The sequence below is a fragment of the Anguilla anguilla genome, chromosome 16 (genome assembly GCF_013347855.1).
Source record: "Anguilla anguilla isolate fAngAng1 chromosome 16, fAngAng1.pri, whole genome shotgun sequence".
In the NCBI taxonomy this organism is placed as follows: Eukaryota; Metazoa; Chordata; class Actinopteri; order Anguilliformes; family Anguillidae; genus Anguilla; species Anguilla anguilla.
The window spans coordinates 7,318,739-7,346,733 of NC_049216.1; the positions used below are offsets into that span (position 1 = coordinate 7,318,739).

The window sequence follows — 27,995 nt, forward strand, 5'->3', positions numbered from 1 at the left end:
AAACGTACAGGGTAGATCTCCAGGAACAGGGTTGGGAACACATCCGAGTCCAAATTTTCTTACAGGTGTTTAGCTCTCTCTATTCTCTCATTCAGAGAAACATAAACAACTTACAGCTTCTATACATTATCATTTTACAATGGTAGATATTGTACTGTTCTAAACTGACGGCAGTGCCGAACTCCAGGAACAGGGTTGGGCACCCGTTAAAAGTTAACAAAAATATGTAATAAATTACCAAATAGGATACATTTCTCAAAAATAGTATTTTCCCTTGTATTTATACTTCATTAAAAACATCTGTTGATTGTATCTACTTCTGTATGGTTTCCATATTTATTTTTTAACGCACAAAACGTAGCCTACAGGAGTGATTCACAAGACCGCAGTAGCTTGTGTGCACATTTTGGGATTCTATCATAGAACTGTAAAAGAACTGACGATGCTATTGCTTTAAATATTTGAAAGGCGTTCGAGGCGGTCTTTTTTCCTTTCGTTTTCAGTCCCAGAATTCATCGCGGTAAAGATGGCGGCGGTTCTGGAAAGGAGTTTTATAGAAATCTGTGGATTTGAGAGGGAAACCCTTCCGAAATTCCGAGACATTACAGTTAATTTAGGTAAGTCCTCCAAAATACCCTACTCTGTGTAGAATATAATGTATTTGGACTGATATATTTTAATAAGTGGCAAGAAAACAAGGTCGGTGTTTGCGCCGGGTTTCCTTCGCTAGCAAGTTAGAATAGCTTGTCCGCTAATCACCATCCTTAGGACCATGTGCCTTTTTATACAGGTGTAGTATAAGACAATAAATCCACTAAGTCGTGACAACAATTCATTTTCATTTAAGAACACAGCTTTGTCCTCTTACCACTGTATCCGGATTATACAATGTGGTTTCTCAGCTGTCACCAAATACGTCCTAATTACAGCTATAACGTGGTCTTTGTGTAGTGTAGCCTGTAAGATAAACGTTTAAAGTTGACTGGCTGTTTAGTCAGATTTCAAGTTTGGCTACCTAACGCTACATCGCAAAGAGAACTGACATTGGCTAACTGTTTAACTGACTTAGAGTCAATGCAAGTGTTTTACGTTGTCTAGCAAAAAAGCCACTGCTATCCGGTTGAGCCAAGGCTATGGGTCAGGGCCACTGAACACACCAGGGTGTGTGTAGCAATGTTTGTGCCGTCCTGACCGTAATGATCTCGTCAAAGGTTTGACTGCTCTACCCGGAGGTGTAAAATATCCAGACAGCGCCGGAGGATTCCATTATGAAGAAAGCGGCAAACTGCTGTCCGTGACGAGCAACAGATTCATACACTGGTGAGAAACTTGCTTTGACAGTCGGTGACAGTTGTGTGAAAACTGTTCCTTGTGCATTTCAGCAGTGGTGTGCTGCAGACTAACTTTGTGGGCTTTGTATATGCGTGTTTGTGGGTTTTCATAATCACGTTGGATACGGTGGGAAGTTCTGGGAACTCTCTAGTATTATGATGACGGAGGCTTCATTCAGAGTGACACGAAATTCGGTTTGTTTAGGCGTTAAGTGCTTAACTCTACAGCGCTAAACAAATACAGGTGTGTCCTAAAACTAATTAGACATGTATCAGCCCAGGGCCATAATCTACTATCTGAAGAAAAACAAAAGGAAGTAAAGGAAGGACATACACATTTGGTTAAAATAAACTTTTGAAACTGACATGGGCAATTCCACAGCACAAGAATGAACAGGACAATTTGTTCAGCTTGTTTAACATTGCAGTCAAGTCTTGGTTGTGCACATTTTTGAATGTTTAAAACATGCCTTTGAGTGTCTTTCCATTACCGTGGAATTACCCACATCTCACCATCTCCAGGAAGTTGGTAGCAAAGTGTTTTCGAATCACCAGATTCTTAGCTTCTGTGTTCCTTCTGAACTGCAGAAGGTTCAGCTTCGCGTTCTACAGTGCAGTCCATTTGTAAGAATAGCATTCATTCTAGAATATTTTATTCTTACAAGCACAGACTGCTTGCTTGCTTCAAAGAAGTGAGGTGAATCCAAACAAATTTGCATTCAAGCACATTTGTGTTAAAAAATATGTTAATTATAAATAAAAGCCATGTTCTTGTAACATGTAATTGGAAAATCTTCTACATACCTGTTAAATGTAGTGGCTGTAGTACAGTACAGGAACTGCCCTCATGCCAAGTTTTTAGAATGAGGATTTCTAGCACAGGACCCACAATGCAATGCATCTGAGCTTCACTAAAGGTTTCAGCCACGTGGCTGCACTGTCTGTTCAACTAACAAAATTAGTGCATTTTATTTTGACTTTAATTGCTAAGAATGGAAAGCAATTTGGCTGGCTTTTCCAACTGTTTGGGCATTTGTTTTTGAAAATGATATTCATTGCCGTTCTGCTGAAATTTGTCCAGTACGTGTGAAAGCGCGCACGTACACGAGTCATGTTCTTCTGTCTCACGCAGGTCGACCAGCGGGGACACGGTGCAGCTGGTGGAGCAGTCCCTGGACACCAACCTCCTGAACGGTGCCGTGCGCCTGAAGTTCCTGCACTGCCCCCTGCTGCCCGGAGGCGTACACATCCAGGAGACCCTCAGCAATGTCGTCATCTTCATCGTCACCAACCAGACCGTGCACCACCTGTTGCTGCCCCACCCGACCTGCATGTACCGCAGCGTGAGTTGGGCGACGGGCGCAAGTCGTATGAACGCGATAATTCACGACGTGCGAATTACGGGGTTTTAAGTGACATTTTTGTCAAATGAGTTGTATACAAACAGATGCTATCGTTCTTTACGTGTGTGTGGTAACGCAATGTAAAAAGTTTAAAGTCTGCGTGTGAATCCAGTTTTTTAGGAAGTTCTAAGTCAGTGGTAATCAACCCTGTTCCTGGAGATCTACCATCCTGTGGGTTTTGCACTCTAACCCTTTCAAAGCACACCTGGTTAAACAGCTAGGGGTCTTGTTGAGCTGCTGATTATTACAATCTGGTGTGCCAAATTGGGGTTGAAATGAAAACCTAGACCATGCTAGATCTCCAGGAACAAAGTTGGTTACCGCTGTTCTTAGCAGTTAAAAAAAGTACGCAGTATCTCATAATCGTGTAATTGACAGAACCTTGTAATTATCAGGTCTCGAGCTGTCCTCGCAGTTGAAGTATTAATTAAGCCACGGGATGGATATGTACGCACGGTTTTCTCACAGACCTGTAGCGGTCGAAATGACGCTTCCTTTCGACGCGGCGCGCGTTCGTAAAAACGCGCGTTCGTCTGTTTTGTGCGCAGGAGCTGGCGGTGGAGGTGCAGATGCAGTCCATCTTCACGGACATCGGCAAGCTGAACCTGCGGGACCCCGCCCACAGCCACATCCTGCCCGTCCTCCCCAGCCAGCTGGGCGGGCACGGGGCGTCCGCCGCCTGGATCAGCGCCGAGGGCGACGCCCACATCGCCCTGGCGTCCGTCACCGGGGGCATCCTGGTGGTCAGGCTGCCCCCGTACGACACGGAAGGTAACCTTTTGCCTGCATGTTATTTATTATCCCCCCCCCCTCCTCCCCCATGTGTTTTTCTAAAATACACAGCACGGTAAGAAGGAGCCTTGTAATAACCTTTCTGTAGTTAGCAGCTACTAGCAAAAACAAGCTTGCGTTCTCCAAAACCAAAATGTTAAACTGTGAGTTCAGGTCACAACCTAGCCGTGTTGTGTCGATTGCAGACTCGTTGAAAGCTGTTGATGGGGGGGAAAAGCGCTAGGCAGGTACACGGGGCGAACTGCGAGTCGAGGCGAGCAACGTGGCGGTTTTCGCGATGTCGTCTAGGGTGTGCTGTCAGTGAGGGAGCGTTGGAAGGGCAGCCGAGGTCTTCGGACGTGCAGGCGGCTCCTGGCTGCCCTAGACTGCTTCTAAAGCTGCTCATTAACGAATGCCTCTGTCAACGTGTTGGGAAACATGAAACGCAGTGCGTTTTATCGCTTTCTAGAAGTTCTCCTTTTTTTCTGTTCAATTACGCCGCTCCTTCGGAAATTTTCTTCAGTGTTTACGTTTGTGTGTGTGTGTGTGTGTCTCTCTCTCGCATAGGCCTATTCTTATGACATGATTGGCTCTCTGTGTTGTATGTCTTTGCATGCAATTGATGCTGGTTGAGGAAAACACTTCAGAAGTTACTGTGACTGATTTTATCAGGATAATTGCTGAGTTTTATTGCCCAACTCACCCCTGTCCTTGGTAATGCAGTGTGGAAGAGAAGAGTTGACTGGCTCTGCTTTTCCTCAGGGTGCGTGTCTGTTCTGGAGCTGAAGCAGAGCTCTGTGATGCAGCGGCTAACAGGCTGGATGCCCACTGCTATCAGGTGAGTGATGGGGAGAGAGCGTGAGTGTGATGGGGAGAGAGTGTGAGTGTGATGGGGAGAGAGTGTGTGTGTGATGGGGAGAGAGTGTGAGTGTGATGGGGAGTAAGTGTGAGTGTGATGGGGAGTGAGTGTGTGTGTGATGGGAGAGTGAGAGAGTATGATGGGGAGAGTGTGAGTGTGATGGGGAGAGAGTGTGAGTGTGATGTGGAGAGTGAGAGAGAGAGATGGATTGCTTGTGTGTTTGAGGGGGTAAGGGAGGCTGAAAGCTGGGAGGTACTAAACTTGAGGGCTGTGGGAGTAGTTTTTTGGTTCTGAAATGCATGTGAAATACTTTCCTCTGACCTTCACACCAGTCAACTCAAAACGTCGCACAGAATGAGTTGGTGCATGTGCACTTGTTTTGAAAGAAAGTTAAGGGAAGTGCTGGTTCCAAACTGAGTTTGGAATAGAAGTTTCTGGACCCGAACCTGTTCCCAGATGGGGCACTGCCATTGTGCCCTTGAACGAAGATACTTGAATTTGTTGTAAATATTCAGCCTTATACCTGGATTGTAATACAAAGACATCTGCTCTGGATAAGAACGTCTGCTGTGTATAAATATAGACTTCCTAGAATTTGTGAATTCAAATTGTGGCGCAAAGATGGCTACAATTTGACCTACCATGGCTAAATCATAGATAAATGAAGTTTGCATAGTTTTTAGCTTAGTAGCTTTTATTCTGCTACCAAATATCTTTAGTCAGATGAGCTGGAAAGGGAAAGGGGGAGGAACCAAGACAAGAGATTGACAGGCAGCCTTCTCTGTGTACAGATCAGACCTGTAAATTGACTACGAGACATATGATTCAGCAGCATAGATGACGTCATGCAGTACGGGATCTGAATGGTTTTTGGTTAGCGGTTTTGAAGGAGCTCGGCCTGACTCTGGTTCCCACTGTCCCCCAGGGGGGACCAGAGCCCGTCGAACCTGCCCGTCAGCCTGGCCGTGAGGCAGCTGGAGGACGACACCTTCATCTTCGCCCTCTGCCAGGACCACAAACTGCGCATGTGGTCCTACAAGGTCAGTGTTCGCGGATCACCCAAACCGCTTGAGCTGGGCACATCTCCACCGTGGAATTGAAATTTGCGCTCTCCACTGGCGTGGAGTGTCGCTAACGCTGCAGTCTGAAGCCGTCATGGGCATACACGTGTTTGAATGCGGCACCGTGTCTGGCTGTGGTTTGATTTTGGCTGAGTTCACCTGCGTGTGAAGTATACACCCAGCTTAAGGCTAGCTATCTGAAATGTGTCAGTTAACTTCTTAGCTTTTTTTAAATTGCCTGTATGAGCCAGTATTGCTCTACTGTGTTAGCGCTGTGCCCTGTTAAAGCTCTGACCCTGTGTTGTGTTAGCGCTGTGCTCTGTTAAACCTGTGATGCTCTGCTGCATTAGCGCTGTGCTATATTTAAACTCTTCTCTGCCGTGTTAGCGCTATGCTCTGTTCAACCCTGTTGCTCTGTTGCGTTGGTCCTGTGCTCTCTTGAACTCTGATGCTTGTTACGTTAGTTCTGTGCTCTGTTATGCTAGCACTGTGCTCTGCTGCATTAGCACTGCGTTATGTTATGCTAGCACTGTGCTCTGCTATGTTAGCACTGCGCTCTGTTATGCTAGCACTGTGCTCTGCTGCATTAGCACTGCGCTCTGTTATGCTAGCACTGTGCTCTGCTATGTTAGCACTGCGCTCTGTTATACTAGCACTGCGCTCTGCTATGCTAGTGCTGTGCTCTATTAAAGCTCTTATGTTAGCACTCTGCTGTTATGTCTTATGTTAGCGCTGCGCTCTGTTAAAGCTCTGATTCTCCCACAGGACCAGATGTGCCTCATGGTGGCCGACATGCTGGACTACATGCCAGGAGGCCGGGACGTGCGGCTGATGGTGGGACAGACCCACAGGCTGCGCCTCTCCTTCTCCTCCTCCACCGGCCTGTGCCTGGGGGTCTACCTCAGCGTGCCGAAACGCGGCCAGTTCTGCATCCTGCAGCTCGTCTGCCCCGAACGCAACCGCTACGGCCTGGACCACATCTCCACACTGTTCAGCACACAGGTGAGCTCCACCACATCTCCCCACTGTTCAGCACACAGGTGAGCTCTACCACATCTCCACACTGTTCAGCACACAGGTGAGCTCTACCACATCTCCACACTGTTCAGCACACACAGGTGAGCTCTACCACATCTCCACACTGTTCCACACACACAGGTGAGCTCTACCACATCTCCACGCTGTTCAGCACACAGGTGAGCTCTACCACATCTCCACACTGTTCCACAACACAGGTGAGCCCTACCACATCTCCACACTGTTCAACACACAGGTGAGCTCTACCACATCTCCACACTGTTCAGCACACAGGTGAGCTCTACCACATCTCCACACTGTTCCACACACACAGGTGAGCTCTACCACATCTCCACACTATTCAGCACACAGGTGAGCTCTACCACATCTCCACACTGTTCCACACACACAGGTGAGCTCTACCACATCTCCACACTGTTCCACACACACAGGTGAGCTCTACCACATCTCCACGCTGTTCAGCACACAGGTGAGCTCTACCACATCTCCACACTGTTCCACAACACAGGTGAGCCCTACCACATCTCCACACTGTTCAACACACAGGTGAGCTCTACCACATCTCCACACTGTTCAGCACACAGGTGAGCTCTACCACATCTCCACACTGTTCCACCCACACAGGTGAGCTCTACCACATCTCCACACTATTCAGCACACAGGTGAGCTCTACCACATCTCCACACTGTTCCACACACACAGGTGAGCTCTACCACATCTCCACACTGTTCCACACACACAGGTGAGCTCTACCACATCTCCACACTGTTCCACACACACAGGTGAGCTCCACCACATCTCATGCTAAAGCCGTTAGCGATGTTTCTCACAGGTGTACTTTTATCATGAACAGGAGACTCTGGTGGACTTTGCCCTGACCTCCACTGATGTGTGGGGCCTCTGGCTGGATCACAACAACCAGACAATAGTGAAGTACATCAACTTTGAGCAGTAAGTCCTGACCTGAACCGTTTGTGACAGTGCTGGCTGTTTCTTTGTGTGGAACAGGGCTGCCCAACCCTCCTCCTTGAGATATCCTGTAGGTTTTCATTCCAACCATAATTCACCTCAGTGAGACGTGTGCTTTGTTCCTGTTTGATTGGGTGGGGGTGGGGTTGGTGATTACACTGTTCTATAAATACAGATACTCTGAAGTTTTTTTAAATTTTTTCAGACTAGACTACGACGGGTTGACGACCCAGACTTGACCCAAAACAAAAGAAATTCCTCCTGTTTCTTTGAGCCAACTGTCTTTCGGTGTCTGCCATTTGTATTTATGGACCATAACATTTAGATTGCCATTGGTAACAAAGAAAGCACTTAATTTGAATGAAAGTAAAAAACGAGATCATTCTCTAGTTGGCATGCTCAACATGAGTAAATTAGAACAGAAATGGCTCCTTGGTTTTTTAAATTTTTATCTTTTAATAAATATTATTAGCCTGCGTGGCAAAAAATGATTTTGATCAGCACGTCAAAACATTATTTGTAGCTTATTTCATCCCACTTATCTTCCATCCCTCTATCCCTCCATCCCTCCATCCCTCCCCCCCCCTGCTGGGGAGGTTTTTTCGGTCCAGTTGACAGCCCAGTGTTTAATGTGTCGCTGTATGGTTAATGCAGCCTGTAATATTAAATGCATTGACGTTTGGAAAATGCAGTGTGCGATTCTGTTTGCGTTTGGAATATGTGGCCTGCGATGTTGGATATATTGGTGTGTTTGGTAAATGTGTGTAATGTGGGATATATTGGTGTGTGTTTGTGTCTGATGTTGGATATATTGGTGTGTTTGGTAAATGTGTGTAATGTTGCATATATTGGTGTGCGTTTGGAATGTGTGGTCTGATGTTGGATATATTGGTGTGTGTTTGGTATATGTGGCCTGCGATGTTGGATATATTGGTGTGTTTGGTAAATATGTGTAATGTTGGATATATTGGTGTGTGTTTGGTATATGTGGTCTGCGATGTTGGATATATTGGTGTGTTTGGTAAATGTGTGTAATGTGGGATATATTGGTGTGTGTTTGTGTCTGATGTTGGATATATTGGTGTGTTTGGTAAATGTGTGTAATGTTGCATATATTGGTGTGCGTTTGGAATGTGTGGTCTGATGTTGGATATATTGGTGTGTGTTTGGTATATGTGGCCTGTGATGTTGGATATATTGGTGTGTGTTTGGCAAATGAGGGTAATGTGGGATATATATGTGTGTATTTGGTAATTGAGTGTATGTTGGATATATTGGCGTGTGTTTGGTATATGTGGTCTGTGATGTCGGATATATTAGCGTGTTTGGTAAATGAGTGCACTGTGTGTCCCCTGCAGTAATTTGGCTGGCCAGTGGAACCAGGTGTTTGTTCAGCCCCCTCCCGAGGAAGAAGTCAACATCGGATTGGATCAGGACCCCAGGGTGGGTACCGGCCATTTCGGGGAAAATGAAAATCTGCAGTATATAATATTAACAGATTTCCTTGCTTTCAGTTTAATTTTAAACTGGGTGTGCATGTACAGGTTTTTCTAAGCAACAGGCAAGCTGACATAGATTCAGTCTGTTTTTCACAAGTCTCTTGAGGATAATAAATTAGTTCACAAATAAATTAGCATATAATGTTGAGACATGAATATGACTTTTGGAAGGACGGAGCGATTTGTTCCAGCGCTATTAGCGTGCTTGTTATTTCTGACTGTCCAAAGATTTATTTATTAATTAATTAATTTATTTATTTATTTATCCCTTGTTCTCTGCATTTTCCAAACAGGAGACGTATTTGGAGCAAATCTTCTCTCCTGTGCGATTCACATCTGCGGCCATTTTGAAGGCCCTGCAGGTAAGGAATGCAGAATGGCAGCTCTGTGACAAAGGCATTGGGTGCTGCTTACTGACAATAGAACTGATACTGAAGCTGTCATATTGGTTTTGACCCACTTTTATGAGTTCCTTTACTAGAGACCTGATACAATTCATAGTTGAATGTGGGTTTACCACCGAAGAATAGGATTTTTTTGCCCCTCCCCCTCCAACTTCAGGGGTCGGGGTCAAATTTATTGCAGTTTTATCTTTTCATATATTTATTTTATATCAACCTGCCACTGCCAAGGCGTTTGGCTATCTATGCATTTATCTGGTTCTGTAATTGTTGTTTATATTTCAGATTTGTTCTGACTCAAAAGTTGGTCGCTTTGTTTGGTAGCTATTTAACTGGGCTCTACCCCAGTTCATTAGGTATCTGTCCCCTAACTGTGTGCTTGGAGGAATGTGTTCCAGCTGTCTGAGTAATTAATATGTAACTGTATAGTCCTTGTCTATTGTAATTCATCTGTAACTGTATGGTCCTTGGCCTTATGATGAATAGCGGTCGCACATCATGTGACCGAGACCGATACCCTAATTTCTCCCTCCTGGGTTTGCCCCGATCACCCTTCCCTCCATCCAGATCTACCGTCGGGGCACTGACCGAATCTCAGAGCTGTCCTGGGAATCTCTGAAGAAGGAGGTGACCATCGCGGTGGAAAATGAAGTGAGCAAATGTTTCTCTTCTCTTCCCTCCATACTCCTCTGCCTTTTAAAACAAGCTCTGCACGGTGCTAATATGGTGGACGTGGTTATTTCTGGTGTTTATATTACAATTTTAGCATTTAAGCGAATTCTGGTAAGCAAGTGGATTTGAGAAGTGCAGACTGAGCTGTGCTAAGAGCAGAGGTTATGAGGTCCTGGGCTGATAGGAGTGTTCACAATGTAAACCTACAAGCAGGTTTAACTGCGAGTGTGCGTTTTTGACGCGACCTTATCCCCCCCACCCCACCCTCCCCCCACCATCAGCTCCAGAGCAGTGTGACGGAGTACGAGTTCTCCCAGGAGGAGTACCGCCAGCTGCAGGTGGAGTTCTGGTCCAGGTTCTACGCCTGCTGCCTGCAGTACCAGGAGGCGCTGTCCACCCCCCTCGCCCTGCACGTCAACACCTCCACCTCCATGGTCTGCCTGCTCAAGAAGGTAGACCCCCCCCTCCCCCCCGCCCCGCCCTCAACAACGTCCTTCTCAGAGTCACGCTCGTTTTCACAGTCGACGGTAAACTCTCAGGAAGATGGCTAAACCATTCTGTGCTCCAGCTCTAATTCATCAGACTAGTCTTTTTTTTTTTTTGTTTAAAGTAAAGGTTATTATTATTATTATTATTATTATTATTTTTGCGAAGCACCTGTACTAGGTAGGTATATTTTTAAACTGTGTTTCCTCTATGCCACCATATACTATTGGGGATGGTGATTTTCAGTTTTTTCACAGATTGAGTGATCGCATAATGTGCTTGAATCCAAATCGATTCCTAGCATGGGGGACAATCTAATTTTATAACTAATTTTGGCCGGGGGGGACCACTGGTTGTATATAAAATGCACGTACATCAATATCCTCTATTTTAATGTGTTTCTCCTTTTACATACAGTAGGATAAATTAATCATTGGCACCAAGTTCCAACACGTTGTGCATGCAGAGCCTTGATGAGAAACAAAGTGGAGGAGGCACGTAATCTGACGAGCAATCAATCGATCCATTGCTCGTACCCATCCTTATTTACCAGATACGGTGTTTAGTTTGGTATCACATATTCATATGGTCAACCAGAGAAAAATAGCTTTTTGGCTAATTTGTCATGAACACATGTAATTGGACAGTGTCCTTCAAGTCTACGTGCATTTAATATCAACAAGGAAATGTGAAAACATGCTACCCTAGCAGGCCTCTTTTTTGGTTATGGCCTTGTTAGGATCATGCTTCAGGGAGTTCAGGGAAAGGGCAAAGAGCATAATTTGTTTCTTTTTTTTTTTTTTTACCCTCAGGGTTTTGTGTCCTTCCTCTTGCCTTGTTTTGCTGTGGACCACCTCTACCTGTCCTCCGACGACTACCTGTCTTCTGAGGACGAGACGCCGGTTACCGAAGGTGGGTTCCGTCTTTCAGTCAGAGGCCCGTTCCCCCGAAGTGACCGTTTTCGATGGCGGCGCCCCTTCATATAAAGGCGTTTAGTGTACACTTCCTCATGTACGAGCGACGGAACTGCTGTCTGTGCTCATGACTGTGACAGCCCTACTGGTTCACTTCTGCGTTTGCTCTACACCACGAGTCAGGGCGATGGTTGTTTGCTTTAGACCTAGAGGTTGTCCGTGATGGTGATATGCTGTGAGTTGTTGGCTTGACATCTGGAGGTGGTGGGTGGTGACGATGTTGGTTGTTGATTTTAGGCCCACATATGGGCCCTAACACCTTGTGTTGATTTAGAGTATGGCCCAGAGGTAGGGCGTGAGATCTTGTCGGTTGTTGGCTTTAGATCAGTGATGCTAATGTCTTGTTAGTTATTGACCTGGAGGCGGTGCGTGGTGAGGTAGTGTTAGTTGTTGGTCTTTAGGCCACATATGAGGTGTGTTATCTTGTATTCGTTGATAAGACCAGAGGTTGTGTATAATGGTGGTTTTGTATTGGTTGATAAGACTGGAGGTGGTGTGTACTGGTTGTGTTGTATTGGTTGATAAGACCGGATGTGTTGTGTAATGGTGGTTTGGTATTGGTTGATTAGACCAGAGGTGTTGTGTAATGGTGGTTTTGTGTTGGTAAGACTGTATGTGTTGTGTAATGGTGGTTTTGTATTGGTTGGTAAGACTGGAGGTGGAATGTAATGGTGCTTTTGTATTGGTTGATTAGACCGTCATTGCTGTGTAATGGTAGTTTTGTGCTGGTTCTTGGCTTTTAGACCCGGATGTGTTGTGTAATGGTGGTGTTGTGTTGATTGTTAAGACCGGATGTGTTGTGTAATGGTGGTTCTTGGCTTTTAGACCGGGTGTGTTGTGTAATGGTGGTTCTGTGCTGGTTCTTGGCTTTTAGACCGGATGTGTTGTGTAATGGTGGTGTTGTGTTGGTTCTTGGCTTTTAGACCGGGTGTGTTGTGTAATGCTGGTTCTGTGCTGGTTTTTGGCTTTTAGACCGGGTGTGTTGTGTAATGGTGGTTCTGTGCTGGTTCTTGGCTTTTAGACCGGGTGTGTTGTGTAATGGTGGTTCTGTGCTGGTTCTTGGCTTTTAGACTGGGTGTGTTGTGTAATGGTGGTTCTGTGCTGGTTCTTGGCTTTTAGACCGGATGTGTTGTGTAATGGTGGTTCTTGGCTTTTAGACCAGATGTGTTGTGTAATGGTGGTTCTTTGCTGGTTCTTGGCTTGTAGACCGGATGTGTTGTGTAATGGTGGTTCTGTGCTGGTTCTTGGCTTGTAGACCCGGACGTGGCGCGGGACGTGCTGCAGCTGGTGCAGTGCCTGCGGCTGCTGAACATGTCTGTGATTGGGGACATGGCCTACATGATGGAGAAAGCCCTGGAGCACCAGCATTCTCCCGAGAGGGCTGCGGAGCAGGTGCTGGAGAGCCTGCTGGCCAATGACAGGTCAGTACAGCCGTCACGTGACCCGTGCATATCCAAGCTCCACCCACTCTTGAATTTACTGCAGAACCTCAGGTATAACAGCACATCTGGAACGGAGGTACTTTGAATGTGCTTAACATTCAAAGAAACAAAATGTGCATATTTTAAGAAATTGTTTATTGATTGGAATCATTGCATTACCATCATATTTTAAAAATAAGCTTCATGAATTCTGTAGTTACTCGTCAAGCTAATGGTAGTTGGGATCTCATTAGAACATCCTTCATTGGTACAACTGCTTTACAAGAAGTCCTGCGACCGGTTAAATCAGACTTTGAATCAGAGTTTGCGTTTTCCACAGTGGGATCTTTAGCAGTAGCACTATGACATGCAACTTTAGAAAACAGAAATAAGGGCAGCGCATGGCTTTCGGTTTCTGTATAAAGACTGCCTTTTTGTCCCTATCAGGGACTCATAGTGCACCTTTATGAGCTGCTTGAAGTAATGAGTTCCTGTCTCGGTTGTAATGAGTTCCTCTTACAGAAGAAGCAGTTTTGTGGGTTTCACATCCTCTTTTGCTCAGTTGCAAGTTCAAAATAAATTTTAATGGAATTTTTTTTAAATTACAAGTAACTCTAATGTCAAAATGAAATAAATATTTTATATGTCTTTGGAACTTTGAAAAGTAAATACTTGAACATGATTTAATCTATAAGTATATTCCACCTCTCTTTGTATTGATAACTTGAATTGGGGCAAGTGTATTCCGTCACCCAAAGTGCATTCAGTGCCAGTCCATGAAAAGCCCGTATGTAGGTTGAGTTAGTGCCCTGTGTGTTTTAATGACCGGCAGCGGTGCTCTCGCCCTGACAGCGACAGCGTCATCGAGGACATCCAGAACAAGCTGCAGGACGTCCGGAACCCCGTCGGGGCGATGGGCGTCCTGCTGAGGGAGATGGACCTGGAGACGGAGGGGGAGATGGAGGGAGAGACCCCCCTCGCCGCAGGTGGGTCCCACAAGACAAATAGCAGATACAAATCTGCTTTAAGTTTGGTGTTAGTTGCGTTGGTTTACGCAGTTTAAAAACAAAGAAAAGGACATAAGGAAAATGGCAGTATTCAGTATGCGGAAAACCCCACGGGGTTAAATCAGGTATGAGGTCACAAATATGTTATTAGAGTACTTTTAACTGAACAATCAGCTAACTGAACTGAGCGTTCTAATGCTGATGTAACAATCACTACTGAATGAAAGCAGTAGAGTTCTAGAACACTGACGTAGAATTTTGTTAAAACATTCTTTTTTTTTTACTGAAAAAAGGGTACCCAAGGAAAAATTTGTCTTGCGGTCCATAAGCTGATAAATAGGCAGCAGTGCAGCATAATGGTGGGGAAACTGAGCTTATAACTTGGGTGCAAAGTCTGCAGTTTAGAATCCCAAAGGGCAGCATTTGAGCAAGTCGTAGCACACAACTCCCAGCAGTAGTACGTAAATATGCATTAGCGGCGTGTGTTTGCTGGTGCTGCCCCCTGCAGGCCAGCCCCTCAGCGTGCGGGTGAGCCTGTCCCAGCTGTACGGCAGCAGCGTGGCCGTGTCGGTGGTGTGCCAGGCCGTGTGTCAGGTGGCCATGACGCGAGTGCTGCTCTGCAGGGACCTGCTGATCCTGGAGCAGCTCTACCTGAGAGTGGGAGACAATGTGAGTGCGCACGCACACACACACACACACACACACCCCCAATCTGCAGCAGCTCTATCTCAGAGTGGGAGACAATGTGACAATGCACACGACGCACGTGCACTCACGCGCTCACACACACACACACACACACAAACGCACACAATGCCAGAACGCACATGACGCACATGCGTATAAACTGATCTTGTGTATATGTAGCTTCACTTCCCAGGTAGGACACTGCCGTTGTACCCTTGAGCAAGTAACTTAACCTGCAATGCTTCAGTATATCCATATATCCAAATGTATGAATGGATACAATGTAAATCCTATATAAAAGTTGTGTAAGTCGCTCTGGGTAAGTGTGTCTGCTAATTGCCTGTAATGTAACGTAATACACACACACACACGCGCGCGCGCACACACACACACACACACACACACACACACACACACACCCTGCTGTAGGTCTACTTGATTGTGTCAGTGATTACTTGCCCACCCTGTTGCACATGATCCTGTTTGTGAGTGTACGTTAGCGAGCCCCCCCCCCCCCTCACCTGTCCCCTGCACCTGGCCCGCAGGTGTTCCTCGGAGGAGGGGGGCAGCTTCTGCAGCTCCAGCAGGACCTGATCCCTCGCACCTCCCACCTGCTCTGCTCCTACTTCCTGCTGAAGAGCGCCAGCCAGCGCCTGTCCAGCACCGTGGCCCTGGACACACTGTGAGTGCAGGAACCGCTTCCCCCCCCTCTCCTGCAGGAACCCACTTCCCCCTCCCCCACAGAAACCCACTTCCCCCTCTCCTGCAGGAACCTGAAGTGTGTTCAAGTTCAGCGAACAAGGCGAATGTTTGCAAACTATTTCACTTTTTTCCGTTAGCTTTGTGTTCGCCGTGAACGTTTGCAAACATAAGCGAACGGTCTGAAAAGGTAGTTTGCGGTGAACAAAAATGGATGCTGGACTGAGGGAAATGTTCCCAGATGGGTATTTCAATTGAAGATGCCGTTAAGTGTGATCAGTTTTTTCAATAATGTTATTGCTAACGCTAGCCAATGTTATTATTGTTCGCTAGCTAGCTATTGTTCTCTTATCATCGATGATCACAGAAGCGGCTGTGAGTACAAACGCTCTCGTCGCCATGTCTGTTTATGTTTAATGCAAACAATTTGGAATGTTTGTAAAAAGCCGTTCAAATTGAACTGTTCAAAGAAAACATGTTCGCCACGAACATTCGCCTCTGTTCGCTGAACTTGAACGCACCTCTGCATCCAAACCCAGCAGCATGGAGGAGCAATGCAGGGATACTCATCCACACTGAATATGGCACAGCAAACTGAGAGGAACTGCAGGACGAGTTCTTTTAATAGTGAAAGACTAAAAGAACTGGGGGAACAAAAGAAAGCTACCCTGTCAGGATGGGTGGGCGGCGGTCTGACCTTGGTAATACACTGTTCTAGTGGGCATTCCAAATTCGGTGAAAAGGTGGAAGAAAGAATTTTCCAGAAGAAAGAAAACTGGCCTCTTAGACAAACGGCTGCAGGCTGTCCCCATACATTACTATTAGAACTGCTGGAAAGTTCCGGAACCCCAGATGCTTGAGCTCTTACAGTCAGCCAATCGGCACAGGCCTAAGCCCAGTTGTTTTCATACCTAAGGGGCTTGGTCTGCATTTGGTTTTACCTCGCAGATTCCTCTGTAGTCTAGTCCCGCCACTGATGTTTCTTCCCTTTCTCTCAGAGATGCCAACCTGCAGCACCTGTCTGTACTGGAGCTGTCCGACTCGCCTGCCCTGACACCCAACAAGTCAGGTGAGCAAAACTGTATCAAATGTATATTTTTGCCATTAATGTACAGCTGACCTGAGTCGAATACGTATTTGTTTTGGATTCAAGTACTTTTCTACGCTTTACTGATCTCGTGTGGTGTATTGGAACCAATGAAATACTCTCAAAAAGTGCAAACCCCGCCTTCTGGTCATATTGGCAGGTTCCATTACACCAGGCAAGATCAATAGAGCACAGAAAAGTATTTGAATCCAAAAGCTACATATTTGACCCAGGTCTGATTTACAGCACGCCGGTGTGTAAGATGATCAAAACAAGCTAAGGTTTTGTTTTATATTTGGGGGGGGGGGGGGGATTAGGATTAGGTTTTTTGTTCAGGAGCTTGGCAAGAGTTTAGGAATCAAAGGTTGGTGTTTGATTTCGAATTATTCATAAGATTAGGATTTAGTTTTAAGATTAAGATTAGGATTTAGGGTTACGGTCACAGTTAGGTTGAGGTTAGGCATGCAGTGGTTGGGGTTAGGATTAGGGTTAGAGGTTACGGAATGAATGTAGTCAATGGGAAGCCCTCATAAGGATAGCAGTACGGAACTGTGTGTGTGCGTGCATATTGGAGTAATGATTACGTTTCATGTGTTGGGTGTGTGGTAATGACTGAGCTTCGTGTGGTGTTGTACATGAGGTATTTTTATGTATATATTCTGGTGTTGAGTTTTAACGTGTCCCTGTGTCCAGTGCTCAGCCCTCAGACGGTGGTGGAGCTGTTCTACCAGAACGTGGGCCGGAAGGCCATCATCGGCCAGATCCACTCCCAGCAGGGCGAGCTGCTGAGCCAGGCCGCGCTGCACTGGCCCCAGATGGTGTCCACCATGGTGCTCCTGCTGTCCCAGCACCTGTATCCTCCTCGCCCTGGGGGGTGCTTTTCAGATACCTCCCCCCCCTTTTTGAATCTGTAAAAAGTTTTTGCAAATGTTGACAACTGACCAATTTTTGTTCTTCTACTAGTTAATTTTCATGTTTTTTTAATCCCCAATTTGTAATCTGTAGTTGTGATAATTTTATTTTTTTCCCCTAATCAGGAAGTATGGATTTTCAGACCCCTTATTTTCTTACTGTGAGTGGGAGGACTTGGTATGTCCTTAACACATATTAGAAGTGTTACCCCACCCCCCCCCCTTCTTTTTGACAGCTAATGCGAAGAAAGCAATATTCAGTGTTTGGCAACGAAGCCAGATAGCGATGGTCTTGGAGACTTTTTGTTTTTGTAAATATTTTACCTCATCATATTGTAGTAAACTTTTTGGTGATTACCAACAATTTAAAAAAGAAACTTCTATTTTCAGCAATTTTAAGATCAAAATGCTTTTTCCCGTATCATTATATTTTTTGTTGGCATTGTGTTTTGTTATAAAATTACCAACATCTAAAGAGATGGCATTTCTGATTTTGGTCAGATTTTTATTTTTTATTTTATTTTTGTTATTATTATTATTATTTTTCCTCTTTGTGCTCTGTTACATCAGTGTTTAGCCCTTACATCCGTTCTCTAGCTGGCCGAGCAACCCTGGTTTCCTCTTTCCTGAGTGTCTGATGGGAAACTGCCAGTACACGCAGTTACAGGTGAGTCATTCCACACGGGCAGATTCCCTGCCAACATTACATTAAGCTGATTTCCGACACTTCCATCAGAACTAATTACAATGTAAGAGAAAATTCATTCACTTGTATTACACCGCCAACAGTAACCGCCATCTTAGACCAGATACTGTGTAGGTGCTACATTGTGAAAGCCCTGACCTGGGTTCATTTTGCCGACCCACGAACATGCACAAAGCAGCCTCATGCAGGAGGTTCATGTGTGGAAGCAGGACTGAATGTGGTGCGTGCGTGTGAAGCGTGTTTGTGTGTGCGGTTCTCACATCCCTCCGCCCTCTCTGCCCAGGAGTACGTGAGGCTGATCGCCCCCTGGTGCCAGGTGAACATGGGCTCCTGCCGCTTCGTTCTGGGGCAGTGCTACCTGGCAGCCGGCGAGGGGCACAAGGTACGCGACTCTCAACACCCCCCACCACCACAGGCCTTCACAGTTACATTTATTTGGCGTCCATTTTGTCGCTGTCTGCCTTGGACATTCTTGGGTTTCTATGGAGGAATTCTGCTGTGTGGTGAACGGGACATCTTGACCCAGAATGGCGCTGTCTGTTATGGGCGTTTTTTTGTAGAGAGGACTTGGGTGTGTCCCAATACTCAAAAAAATGTATCCGCCTTTCCTCCGCTTCCACCTCGTCTCCTCCGTGCCCCAGAAACGATCTTTGTTCCCTTCCTCCCTCCCTCAAGTGTCCCAACATTGGATGATTCGAGCGAAGCGCGCAAAACTATCGGTGAAGCGGCTTCACACTCCCTTCCTTTCCTCCGCACACTTCCGGGTAGGAGACGAGTGGAGGAAAGGAGGTGCGGGGTGAAGAGTAATGGGACGCCTCCCCATTCCCCCCCCCCCCCCACCTCATCCCATGGCTGTTGTGTTCCCCAGGCCCTGCAGTGCTTCAAGGAGGCGGCCGTCGAGGTGGAGAAGGAGGAGTTCCTGATGAGGCTGGTGGGGACTGAGGACGAGGAGGTGGGGACCGCACCGCGACTGCAGTACTACAACAAGGTAGGCCTCCGTACCAGCAGCGGCCTGTGTCAACGATGCTGCCCATCCCACTGCAGACCCAGTGGCTTCATACTTTATTCAATTTAATGCCCATTGAAGGAATGCCCTGAGTTAAGCCTTGTGTTCAGCTTGGGTCAAATTTACCCATTTTAAACTTGTAGTAAATGTTTTAAAAAGAGTCGAAGGAGTTGCTCTTCAGAAATGAATTTCATACCCGATGACTAAGCCAGTGTCAAATTGGTTCTTGTTTTGTGTTTCTATTTTTTTCAACATCTGTCTGCATGGTTTCTTTCAATATATTGAGATGAATATGAAAAATATTCGATACACCGAATGAAAACCTTGTTTCATTTTAGTTTTTCGCCGGCTAACACGATTAATGTCCCCATGCGTTCATTGTTAAAGGTGATATGGCTGAGGTACATTTCAACCATTAATCACATGTATTGTTTGGACATGTATTGTATGAAAATACAGATACATAGATTATTTTAGCATATGTTCCTGCATTGCTGTAAAATCCCAGTAATGTGCTGGGTGTATATTTGACCCGGGCTAATGGTTTCACAGCAGCTAGTAAGTGAACGTAAGGGTCAGTGACATGTTGAAGCCACATTGCCGAGATGTTGATGCGGCTGAATGACATGCGGGTCACTCCGGGGCGTTGAAGTTGCGGTTTGGGTTTGTTGCAGGTGCTGAGGCTGCTGGAAGACGTGGGCTTGCCTGAGCTGGTTATACAGCTCGCTACCGTGGCGATTTCGGAAGCCACCAACGATGTCCGGAGTCAGGTGGGACATTCTGCCTCCGTCATTTAATACAATCAGTATTTATTAAGGAAATGTTACTGTAAGATTTGTCATTATTATTGAGTAGCCTCTTGCTTTCTGACGTAGTTTTTGAGCTAGTCTCCATTTGCCTAACACATGCCTAATACAATATTTTTCATTCATGTTTAAAGACCATGATATGCAGGCAATCATTTTAGGCAGTGTAGGACATATGCAAATGGGACAAAAATCTGTCAGAAATTTGTCAGAAATCAGAAATCTAAGAAATGTGTTTATGGGCAAAATTGCCCTTCTGTATCAGCTCAAATTGTTGCCTGTGTATCATGGCCTTAAAGGCTACAGTGTGCACCCCATAGCATGTTAAGTACTACATTGTGCGCCCATAGCATGCTAAGGGCTACAGCCTGCACTCGTAGCATGCTAGCTGCTTCAGTATGCACCCATAGCATGCTAACTGCACCATCGTGCACCCATAGCATGCTAACAGCACCATCATGCACCCATAGCATGCTAACTGTATCAGCGTGCACCCATAGCATGCTAACTGCTACAGCGTGCACTCATAGCATGCTAACTGCTACAGCGTGCACCCGTAACATGCTAATGGTTGCTGTACTCTCTCTCTCCCTGTTCTTCCACAGGCTGCCCTCAGGACTCGCATTTTCAAACACCACCTGGACCTGGGCCACAACAGCCAGGCGTATGAGGCCCTGACCCAGAATCCTGACCCCAGCAGGTACGACCGGGCCGGAGTAGTGGACGAATCAGGACTCTCTTCATTACTGTGTGCATGAGATCTTTTCTTGGCTAAAAGCCAGCTGCAGACCTCATTTGCAGAATTAGTTAACCTGGCTGATTTTACTGGCTGTAGCTCAGATTTGACTCGGAGTATAACTTTAGCCTGGCTGTTTTGAGTATAATAAGTTTGGGTTGATTGTGGTGTAACCCGAATTGATTGTGTTTAATAGGCTACAGCTCTTGAGTTGAACGTGTTGACCAGACTGATGGAGCTGACCGTGTTAAGTGGACCTTAGCTCTTGGGTTGACTGCGTTGAGACTAACTGTGCCTTGGGCCCTGTGTTCCACAGGCAGCTGGACTGCCTGAGGCAGCTGGTGGTGGTTCTGTGCGACCGCGCCCAACTGCGGGACCTGGTGCAGTTCCCCTACGTCAACCTGCACGATGAGGTGAGCCCCCCTCCCCGTCCCCCGTCCCGTCTGTGCCTCTGTGCTCACCAGCGCCAATGACATTTCAGCAGCTGCCGACCACAGGTGGAGAGTCAAGGGGTCACAAAGCAGATATCCTCCCATGTGTTTGTTCCATTCCATTGCATTTTATTTGGCAGACGCTTTTATTCAAAGCAACATGCAATAAGTGCATATACTGAAGGTCGTTGGAACAACTACGGAACACAGGTCTGATGAGATAACTGATACTTAATGAGCGTTCTATCTGTAGCCATGAACGATAAGTCTAGTTCATGCAGTAAGCATAGTCATTCCACTAATGAACCCAGCCAGCTGATTTCACTAATTAGGTCTACCTCCTCACTGAGGAATTGTGATAATTAGCAAATCCAGGAGATTGGAACAAAATACTGGGGAGGACTTTTACTTTCTGAACCTGGATTTTCCTCTTCTACTGCAGACTTCTTCTTTAGGAATTTTGAAATCCACACGTGAAGTTTTTTGATGAAACTCTTATTGGCTTTTTGGGTTTTCAGCTGCAAAAATACATAGTTTGGGCTTATTGTGTCCAGCCATTTGTCGATAATCGGTGCTAGTGTGCTGTGAAACACAAAATCCACATGTCTATGGAACTCTCATTCCTGGTCTGCGTGCGTTCTTGTGCATGATTGAATTACAGCTTTCCTGACCGTTGCGTTTCAGGTCGTGGGCATCATCGAGTCTCGAGCGCGAGCAGTGGACCTCATGGCCCATAACTACTACGAGCTGCTGTACGCTTTCCACATCAATCGGCACAACTACAGAAAAGGTGGGCTGCTGATGGCCGGCTTTTCCCGTCGGTCAATGAACTTGCTGGAATTGGCCAATAGACTGACTGGATTTGCTCTCGTGTCCTGTTCCTCTTCCTGAAGACCGATTTTATCCCTGAAGCGCCTGGCAAACCTGGTTTTACTGAGTGCTGTACCCGTTGCGTCCCTGTGTTGTTTCAGCCGGCACCGTGATGTTCGAGTTCGGCATGCGCCTGGGCCGCGAGGTCCGGACGCTCCAGGGCCTGCAGAAGCAGGTCAACTGCTACCTGGCCGCCATGAACTGCCTGCGCCTCATCCGGCCCGACTACGCCTGGATCGTCCAGCCCGTATCCGGCGGAGTGGTAGGCATGGCGACTCGATCCCGGCCTGTGTGTCCGGGGCAGTGGTAGGCATGGCGACTCGATCCCGGCCTGTGTGTCCGGGGGAGTGGTAGGCATGGCGACTCGATCCCGGCCTGTGTGTCCGGGGGAGTGGTTAGCATTACATCACAACCCGGCCTGTGTGTCCGAGGGAGTGGTTAGCATTACATCACAACCCGGCCTGTGTGTCTGAGGGAGTGGTTAGCATTACATCACAATCCCACCTGTATTCTCCGGGGCGGGGGTGGTTAGCATGAAAATGGCCATAGAAACAGTTGGATGGAAACCCCATTTGTCGCAGTCTGGTCCATATCTGGAGGAGTGGATGGCATTACATCACAGTCCATCTTGGATTCAGTTGGAGTAGTTGGAATTATGCAGTCAGAACAGTACATCCCCTGCTCATCTTTTTTTATACAGACTGAAGACTCTCCTCTTCTTTTTCTTTTTCTATTTTGAGTTTCCTTTTGGATAATGTCACAGTTATAGCTGTGTAAAATATTATCTGTCTAGTGGTACTTTCTTTAGAATATTCGGTTGTACACTATATATACAGTATTTACAATTTCCTCAAATAAATAACATTATTATAATGACTACCGCAGTTCAGGCTGCTTGTAAATTACAAGGGGGATTAGGTGGGCCCCCTCCCCATATTTTTAGCTCATACCAATGTGGTCCTCAGACAGATTATCCAGGGTGGTTAGGTCTGTGAGTCCTGTCGCTGTTGCAGGTGTGTTTGTAGTGCATTGCTGTGCATGCCCACGCGGCTTTTGGTTTGAGCTGAGGCTGTCCGTCTGAGAAATGACTGGAGCCATTTCTGTCCCACAGTACGAACGGCCCGGCACGTCGCCAAAGAGGAACTACGATGGAGAGTCGGCTCCTGGTCCAGGTAATCCCTTACGACTACACGCACGCGTATAGAGGTCGCGTTAGCGCAGTATGCTGCGTCGTTTATTCAGAGAAAAGAGCCAAAATGGAGGGGGGGGGGAAATACACTGCGTTCTATAAACGGTGATATTTCGACGTTGTCTTTTTTCTTCTTTTTTTTTTTAAAGATTACAACGGTCGACGACCCAGACTTGAACCAGAACAGAATGACTACTGTTGTGTTCTTTGAGCCAATCGTGACAGTTGTTTGGTTTATGTATCATAATATTTACACAGCCGTTGGTAGTTTTGCGAGATTCAAAGAGAAAGCACTTCATCTGAATGAAAAGTGAGATGTCTAGCTTTCTGTATTTGCAACCGAATGGCTGGACCTAACACACGTGATCCAGCCGACCAGTGGTGTAACTTCATAACTCGGCTGACCAATGGTGTAACTTCATCACTCACTCAGTCACAGACATTTGCGTTTGTAGGGCTGGCCCCGCTGTTGCGGTCCAGCCAAAAATAATATTTAAACTGTAGAGAAGAATTCAGTTAAAAATGTATTTAATAACAAACCAAAGTATAAACATTTCGTGTAGCACTAACACTTTATTATTTTTTTTGTCGGTATGTTTTGTTAGACATTCTTCTGTTTTCCGTTTGCGTTTGGCAGTGAACCGTCAGATTGAGATCCTGGAACTGAAGGACCTGGAAAAGGAGTACATCCTCGCCCGCAACCGCCTCACCCTGGCCCAACACGACCCCTCTTCTGCAGGTAACACAGGTAAGGAGTCACTGTCCACGCCCAGCACGTCAACACTGGTTTTACACAACCACTGTGCTTTTCCAGAAATGTTCTCAAAAAAGTCTTTGGTCAGGTTTTATTGTAATTTCCGTATTCTTGTGCTATAAACGTTTTTTTAATTGCTGCTATAAACGTTTTTTAATTGGTCGGAGTTTCACGGAATTTAATTCGTATTAAAATTCCATGCCAGTTCCATATTTGCATCCTCAATGGTTCCCCCCCCCCCCATTCCAATTCAATTTTATACTGAATCGCTTTGTGAACCCCTCGTTTTACAGGCAGCGCCCCCGCAGGGGAGATGGTAACCCTCCTGGTGCAGGCCGGGCTTTTCGACGCCGCCCTGGCCCTCTGCAAGACCTTCAAGCTCCCGCTCACTCCCGTCTTCGAGGGGCTGACTTTCAAGTAAGTCTGAGAACGGGCTGCCCGGAATGGCATCATGTCCTCTAAGTCTGAGAGAAGGAAGGAACATTAAACCCTTCGTCTGTTAGCATGACAGCATCAATATCAGTTCAACAGGTGTGTGTCGTGCATACAGTATCACCAACGCCTGTGCTCATTTTATACATTTGAAGAGGAAAAAGTATTAATGGCACATTGTGAATTTAATTAATTCATTAATTCATTAATTATTTTTGTTATGGGTCATGTAATTAATGTATCCAGCTAATAGTGTGTGGTTCAAAATGCAAATCTGTTAGGCACAGATTTCTTGTGAATGGACCTGTGCTTCCTTGATTTGTACATCCTGTTCAGGTGCATTCAGTTACAATGCGGGGGAGAGGCGAGCCAGAACGAAGCCTGGAACTGGCTGGCAGCCAATCAGCTGTCGACTGTCATCACTACCAAAGAGTCCAGGTTTGTGCACAGTGTTAAAAAAATAAAAAATAATAACATTTTTTTTGGGGGGTGTGGTGAAATGACCTTCACTGACCTTCACCTCATCTTTTTCTCCCACAGTGCTACCGATGAGGCGTGGCACCTGCTGGCCTCATACCTGGAGAAGCACCCTTCCCAGAATGCTCAGCACCACCGCTGCGTCATCAACGTGCTGCTGTCACACGGGGTGCCCTTGCCCGATTGGCTGGTCAACAGCTATAAGGTGGGGGGGGGATATATTTGCTGAGGGCACGGTTTGATATATGGGCCTGGCAGAAAATAATCCCCGGTGTCTTAGTATTGCAGTGTAAACTTTCACATCGTAGTTCGGCTTGCTCTGTGCACAGCAGAGTTTCAAGCCTAGAAATGCACTGCAGTGTTGAGGTGCGGCGTAAAGATGCTCTTCAGCGTTGATTTGCGGTGTGGAAAAAGCGGTTTGCTGTAGAACTTTCCGTGTAAAATGTGCGGTGTTGAGCGCGTGGTGCGGTGTATAAATGGCGTGGGGTGACGGCTGTGGGGCGGCGCTGTGTTTGCAGCTGGTGGACGCCGCGGCTCTGCTCCGCCTCTATCTGAACTACGACCTGCTGGAGCCCGCCGTGGACCTGGTGCTGGAGTACGTGGACGCTGTGCTGGGGAAGGGGCACCAGTACTTTGGAATAGAGGTACAGAGGACCAGCGCTCTACGCCACGCTGTCTGAACCACATTTTAAACCTGGTGTTCATAAACCCGGTCCTGAGGACCCCTGCGTATGCTGGGTTTTGCTTCCAGTCTGAATTTGCAACAAGATGTTATTTTTTTTCATAGGTCTTATTTTTAAAAATTATTCTTGTGTTTTCCCATTTTGCTCGCCATTTTCAAATGCCCAATCCTGTTCATTGCAACTTATTGCTGCAACCTCCACTGTTTATTCAGCTGAGCACTGACAAGTGCGATTTGTCTTCCGAAGCATGTATAGCCAGTCCAATTAACAGTTATTAATAGTGGTAATTAAAAATGTATAGTATTACTTTACTGGCGTTTAGGCATTTAGTCGATACTCTAATCCAGCGCAACTTGTTGCAGACACAAGTGCAAAGATCAGGGGTCAAAGTGCAGTAATGCCCTGGGGGGATTTTGTAATCCCAAAAGCAACAGCAAGTGCAAGTAATGCAGACTCGATTGACAACTTATAAAATACTCTATTGTACATTTAAATTAACTTGTATGTAATTTGCTAAGAAACAGAGTTAACAAAATGCAGTATTGTCACATGACCTTCCTGCAACATGCATTGGACGAGAGGCAGGATTACGCCCAGGACAGGTCGCCAATGTATTGCAGGGCACACACACCATTCACTCACACATTCATACCTATGGGCAATTTATGGTCTCGAACCCACAACCTTCTTGCTGTAAGGCGACAGTGCTACCCACTGAACCGCCCATGCTTGGGTACTTTTGCTTCCTCCGCCAAGCTTTCCGACAAACGGCCAAAGTCATTCAGCTCAGCCAGCTACCACAAAAAAACGATTGGCAAGACCTTCAGTATGCTTCAGGATGAAGTGAACTTACATCAATATCTGACTGTAGGCTGTGTAAAGGTTGACGGTCACCATCCAAAACTTCTGAAAAATTGTAGAAAGCACTTAAATCTGGGGAAATTGTGGAAATAGCAAAAAGAAGATGGTTTTTGTGTGTGTTTTAGACCTCACCATCTACTGAAGTAATTTTGTTTTTGGTATAGTATTTTGTGTTTTTTTTTAAAAAGCAACACTATGTGCACTATCAGGGTATCGAGTGTTGTTTTCAACCATGTTCGGAGGCTTAAAATACAAAATCTGCCTGTAGGAAACAATGCTTGCCCTGGCATTGGCTGCTGAAGTGCCGAAAGCTTGGCCGAGGTTATGGCGGATAGCGACGGTTGCCAAGCTGTGATTGGAGGGCCAAGAAAGACAGGGCTTCTTTGGATTAGTCCATTCCTGGCCTCTGCTTATAGTATTTGTCACAGTTATTTGTTGTCAAATGTTAAAACCCCCTTTCCCAGCAGCGTTCTGACATGTAAATGGCTCCCTGTTCGCACCTCTGACGCGAGGGTACTCTCTCTCTCTCTCTCTCTCTCTCTCTCTCTGTATCTGCCTCTGATGTTGCAGAGGCCCCTCTCTGCTACGGCACCCCAGGTGTGGCTGCCCTACACCTCCATAGACCAGCTGCTGCAGGCGCTTAGCGAGAACCAGTCCGACGCCAACAACGTCACCGTAAGTAGGCTCTTCCCTTTCCCCTCTCTCTCCACCGGCTACTTGTTCGCAGCCTATCGAGCGGCTAAACGAACCGCTGTGTAATACGTTCAAAAGATGGTAAGACCCTCTTCATCCCACTGGGAAACATTACCCCCCCCTCTTCCAAACTGCAGTAGTGTGGAATCTGCCGTTTTGTTTTCCTTATGGTAAATAACTGATTTTTGTTATTGCGACCGGCGTGGTGTCCCTTATGTTTATGACTGTCCCTAACCCGTACTGATTCCTGGTTGCCGCTGAGAATCGAGTTGGTTAACCTACCTGGTTAAATGAATACATTTTTTTCCTTTTTCTTCTCCCCAGCTGCACAGCAAGCTACAGGAGAAGCTGCGAGAGTACCACAGGCTGGTGGATCAGGCCACACACCACCGGCTAACGGCCCACTAGGACCGGGCTTCCGGAAGGGCCTTTACGGGAGAGCGCAGCACCGCACTGCCTTTGCACACACCGCTCGCCATCCCTCCCATCGATCGTTTCTACGACAAAACTCAGTTTGTTTAACAAAGCCAAACGTTTATTTTTCTATTGTAAAATGAAATGGAACGCGTATTTATAAACGAAGAAAGGGTCGTTTTCCTCAGCGTGTCGTACTGTAACGCGACTGAACTGCCATCTGGGAAATGTTTGTGGCCGCTGCCGTGGAGACGTCAGAGATATGTAATTGCGTCTTTATGAGGAGAAAAACGTCTGTTGAAATGTACAGTTATGTATTTGTGTGTATGTGTGTTTGAAATGTGCTTGCAAACCTTGGTTCTGTTCTAAGTGAGAATGATTCGAGAATTTTCTTCGGCGCTTGTCGAGAGTAAATGTGTATTTTTTTATAGAAATACATTTGTAATAATCATACCATATTTTGTTCTTTTGTACTACGCCTTTTCAAGTTTCTTGTAAAGTCTGTGCTCTTAGTAGTTTTGCTTGTATTACAATAAATAGATTAACTTTCAGTACTTGAGACATCAATTCGATTTTTCCAAGACCGTCTAATACAGTTTTTCTCGATTGCTAACACATTAAAACTGGTTATTTTAGCAAAAACTCCCAAATTATTACTTCA

General features: G+C 46.1%; 1 protein-coding gene across 1 annotated transcript; it reads left to right on the plus strand.

The window, feature by feature from the left end:
- nup160 (nucleoporin 160) lies at positions 1-27,888 on the plus strand. The gene is made up of 36 exons (XM_035396698.1): positions 1-65; positions 504-617; positions 1,212-1,320; positions 2,464-2,674; positions 3,283-3,505; positions 4,268-4,343; positions 5,290-5,404; positions 6,191-6,427; positions 7,317-7,414; positions 8,791-8,875; positions 9,225-9,293; positions 9,900-9,983; positions 10,286-10,456; positions 11,303-11,402; positions 12,720-12,885; positions 13,738-13,871; positions 14,401-14,561; positions 15,125-15,261; positions 16,277-16,347; positions 17,059-17,218; positions 17,874-17,943; positions 18,266-18,364; positions 18,851-18,970; positions 19,663-19,758; positions 20,400-20,494; positions 20,847-20,943; positions 21,646-21,751; positions 21,933-22,093; positions 22,943-23,003; positions 23,658-23,768; positions 24,068-24,191; positions 24,543-24,644; positions 24,747-24,888; positions 25,202-25,327; positions 26,798-26,902; positions 27,245-27,888. Exons 2-36 carry the CDS (start codon positions 527-529, stop codon positions 27,326-27,328), a joined length of 4,197 nt encoding a protein of 1,398 aa, XP_035252589.1. The 5' UTR covers positions 1-65; positions 504-526; the 3' UTR covers positions 27,329-27,888.
- Positions 27,889-27,995: the final 107 nt, after the last annotated feature.

Bases quoted from the DNA above. Each gene is read 5' to 3' on its own strand.
- nup160 (XM_035396698.1), top strand. From the start codon at position 527: ATGGCGGCGGTTCTGGAAAGGAGTTTTATAGAAATCTGTGGATTTGAG. The intron at 4,344-5,289 runs GTGAGTGATGGG...ACTGTCCCCCAG, and splicing joins TGGATGCCCACTGCTATCAG to GGGGGACCAGAGCCCGTCGA. The intron at 23,769-24,067 runs GTAAGGAGTCAC...CTCGTTTTACAG, and splicing joins CTCTTCTGCAGGTAACACAG to GCAGCGCCCCCGCAGGGGAG.